General features: G+C 52.7%; 1 protein-coding gene across 1 annotated transcript; it reads right to left on the minus strand.

The window, feature by feature from the left end:
* Window positions 1–980: 980 nt before the first annotated feature.
* Window positions 981–3,637, minus strand: Ier5 (immediate early response 5). The gene has a single exon (XM_076831542.2). The coding sequence runs from the start codon at window positions 3,432–3,434 to the stop codon at window positions 2,496–2,498; it is 939 nt and encodes a 312-aa protein (XP_076687657.2). The 5' UTR covers window positions 3,435–3,637; the 3' UTR covers window positions 981–2,495.
* Between the last annotated feature and the right edge of the window lie 326 nt (window positions 3,638–3,963).

Here is a 3,963-nt window from a genome sequence, read left to right on the forward strand (position 1 = left end):
GGCAGCCAGGCTCCAGAGCCCACGCTCTAACCATTATACTATACTGCTTCTGCAACAAAAAGATTTTTTTTTCAAATTTCCTGCACAGATTTATTCCCCTATCAAATATGCCAATTTGCATTCTCTAAATTAAGCAGACACATGGTCCCATGGTTCATCTTAATGTGATACCAAGGATCAACAGGAACTTTAGACTCATCCAAAACATACAGCTCTCTTTAACACACCAAATGTTACCCCCTTTCAAATATAAAAATACAGAGATAGCTGTTCAAGCATAATAATTACTTTCTAGCAACAGGAAATATCTGACAACTTCAGTTTAAGCAGTAAGCATTCAATTGATCTTGGGTGGCTATTACAGAACTTAAGTAGCTAATCTCTGGAAGAAAAACAAGTCAATTTAACAAAACTCTAATTAGACAATTTTTATTCTGTGCATACTGATGGAGCATAATGTAAAAGTTCCCCTATGCTTAAGGAACCACTAATAAGATTTGCAGAAATATCAAAGGGATAGCCTACTCAGTTATGATAGACATTCTTATAATTGGGACTTAAGCTAAAGTCAAAGCATCATCCATATATGCTCTCTTTGCTTAAAGATCAAAACCTTTATTTAAAAACCAATACCATCTTTTAAAGTTCTGGGAACCACGTTTTAAAACATCACTCACTAAATGGTTAGCTTCTGAGATTACTGAATACCTTTCAGATATTGAACATTTTGCTTTAGACACAAAGTTCCCTTAAAAGTAGTAATCTTAGTAAAATGACTTGGCTGTCATCACTTCAGTGTTGATCATGATCCAAATGCTGATGTCATTGTCTAGGTGACAAAAGCAAATCAAGTTTTGCTAAATGAGAATTTACCTAGTCTTCCTTGGTCTCCTTCCTTTTCTGGTTTGACACATGTAATTTCAATTTCACTTTCACCAATTCATTTACTTTCTATGGCTATACCAGAAAAAGGGAAGAGGAAAAAAAAAAAAAAAAAGAATTTCCATCCTGGCATCTAGTGGAATGCTGAGATGGATCTGGCCATTTGGACAAGTCAGCCTCATTAGCCTTTTGTGAGGTTCTAATGGGCTTTTAGAGAAAGCTACTAACTTTTCCCCTTTCAACACAAAGCTAAAAGATGACCCATGGCATTAGCAACAGGAAACTAGAAGAATTTTTATGGAACGTGGTTAGGAAGGGCTTCAAAAGTTAGCACTTACTTAATATTAGACCCTGTCAGATTGGGCTGTAGAAAATCAAATTGACCTAAATTAACTTGAGAAAAGGCAGCTGTAGTGGCAGGTTTCAAGCCACTGGCTGTCACTGATGCTGGTATCTAATAGCAGTCCTAGGATGTTGAGGCGTAAAACCTTAAGGTTGTCCCTTTTGATACTCAGTGAAGTCAGTAAACAATGTCCTCACAGTCTGTGAATGACTGATAGTGAGGAACCACACCTTAAATTTTCTAGCCCAGGCCTTAGCTTACCACAAAACCCAGGCAGGTGATTAGAAAAGGAGGCAGTGAAGTTGCTTCAAAATATTTAATACGTGTTAGACACGTAAAGTTACATTTTTTTTTTTTATACAAAAATCAATACAACGAAGGAGAAAATACTGTACAAAAACCTTATCAGCTCCCCCAACCTTTATACAACAAAGACTGGAGTCACCATATCTACAAAACCATAAGGTCTTTCCACTTAGGGCTTTTGTCTGTAAACTTTGTTTCATTAAACACTTTTTAAAAGCACTGTGTAGTAGTTCTGAGCTAGAGCTTTTAAAAATATATCTCTTCTTTATAAACTCCATATTTCCAAGCTTGAACTCTTTCGTGAAGTTCGTCAAGCTTTCTCCCCCTGTGGGGAAGCAAAGGTCCCTTAATAGTCCCCTTTCCCAGAGGGATCACAGGGTATAATCGTTTCTTCTGTGCTGGAGAATGGTGGGGAGGAAGAGAAGTACTACACGTCTCCGCTCCAGACCAAGTCCCTCTAGTCTGAGGAAATCCTGGGAGGAAACGCCACTCCTGGCCCTGGTGTGGTCCTAGCTTTCGTGAGAGGGGTGTGTGTAAAGTCCCTCCCTCCCCGGAGAACGAGTGGGGAACTCCCCGGCCCCGAGCCTCGCAGCCGCTTCCTTCTCTGTGCTGCCGGCAGAGGAAAGTCCCTGTCTGCCCCCCGGGGAAGGGGTGGTGCATTCCAGAAGGACAAAACAAGTCTTAATTCAACAAGACAAACTTACAGACACACGGACATACACATACACAAAAATTAACGATCGTCCTCTTCCAATAAGCCTCCAACTCCAGGTCTCAGGATGAGACTTGGGAGTGTCGGCACAGCCCGGCTGCCCAGCCGGGGACACTGCGCGCTGCCCGGCAGCAGCAGTCTCCCCAACGCGCTCAGCGCCTGCGGTCCCTGGGGCGTCCCCGCGGCCCGGAGCGGCCCGGCGCTCGCTTTGGGGACGCCGCGGTTCAACCTCACCCCGCGCGGGGCCGGGGCTCAGAAGGCCACGATGGCTGTGCTCCAAGGGTTAATGTCTCTCAGCACCGGCTTATCGCAGCAGATCTGCCCGGGCTCGGCGGCTTCCGCACCGCTCTCCTCTGCCTCTTCTTTCTCCCGGCCGCCCCCGGGGCTTTTCCGCAAGAGTCCCGAGAAGCTGGAACCGAAGATGCTAATGAGGTTAGCCACGTTCCCGGTCTCCATCTCCTCCTCGCCGTCCTGCTCGCCCGCGCTCGGCTGCTCCTCCAAGTTCCGGCGCGGCTTCTTCAGCGGGGTCGAGTCCGGCGCCGGGCAGCCCGCGTGGCTGCCGCCTGCCCCCGCCGCGCCGCGCTTCCTGGGGCACACCGCAGGCGGCGCGGGGGGCTCCTCCTCGACGGGCCGCCGCGCGCAGCAGCAGTCGGCGCCGGGGGACGCGCCCGGCTGGTCCTCCCCTCCTGCGGGGCAGCCGCAGGGGCGTCGCGCAGCGCACAGCCTCTCCGGGAGAAAGTCCGAGACTCCCCCGGCCGCTGCCACGCGGCCCCAGGTAGCCTCCGTTGCGTCCGCCTCTCGGCCCGGAGGAGCGTCCCCAGCTCCGGCCACCGCTCCCGCTGGTTCCGCGTCTCCCGCCCGCGGCGCGTCTGGGATGGCTGGGCGCTCTGGCTGCGGCTGGGTCTCCCGCCAGGCGGCAAGGGCGGTGGGCGGAGGTGGCTCCCCCCAGCCGGCAGGGGGCCCGGCCGCCGGCTCCCCGGGCTGCTGCGGCGGCGGCACTGGGGTCTCGGTGGAACCGGCCAGGTAGAAGCCGGGACACGGGTCACTCAAGTAGACCTGGCGGGCGCTGCGCAGCACCAGCGAGACCAGGAGGTTCTTGTGCAGCTTGATGCCGCCGCGCTGGACCCGCGAGTTGTAGATCTTGCCCAGGGAGATGCTGACGATGCGGTGAGCCTCCAGCTTGAACTCCATCCTGCCTCCCCTGCACTGGGCGGACACCGAGGGGTCGAGGGTGAGCCCCGGCTCAGGTTCAGAAGCTGGGAGAGGGTCGGGAAGCGTAAACAAGCCCGCCCCAGGGGTACAGCCTCGATAATTTAGGGCTCCAAAGAGAAACCACTCCGGGGACGCGCGCTGCTGTCTAACTCTATCCTCATCTAACCACCACCTAGTTTCGGGTCCGGTCGCTAAACTGAGACTGCCGGGCCGCCCCGCGGTTTATATAGACTCCGCGAACGCCAATCACGAAGCGCCGCCAACCGTTCTGGGCTGGCCTGCGCGCCCTCGTGCGCCGCGCGCTGCCAATCGGAGGCGGAGGAGGAGCGTCAGGGCCGGTTCGAACGTTAGTCCCGCGGAGCAGGCTCTTAAAGGGGGCGACGGCTGGCGGCCACCGAGCAGTGCCGGTGGGGCCTGGAATCGACGGCGGTGCTGGGGCGTGGGGGCTCGCAGTGGTGTTTGTAGTTAAAGATTCTGGGTTGTGTGCTGGCTTGCCAGAACCAAAGCG

Source organism: Callospermophilus lateralis, chromosome 13 (assembly GCF_048772815.1).
Source record: "Callospermophilus lateralis isolate mCalLat2 chromosome 13, mCalLat2.hap1, whole genome shotgun sequence".
NCBI lineage: Eukaryota > Metazoa > Chordata > Mammalia > Rodentia > Sciuridae > Callospermophilus > Callospermophilus lateralis.

What these genes read in the sequence shown, in the direction of transcription:
- Ier5 (XM_076831542.2), bottom strand. Translation starts at nt 3,434, where the DNA reads ATGGAGTTCAAGCTGGAGGCTCACCGCATCGTCAGCATCTCCCTGGGC.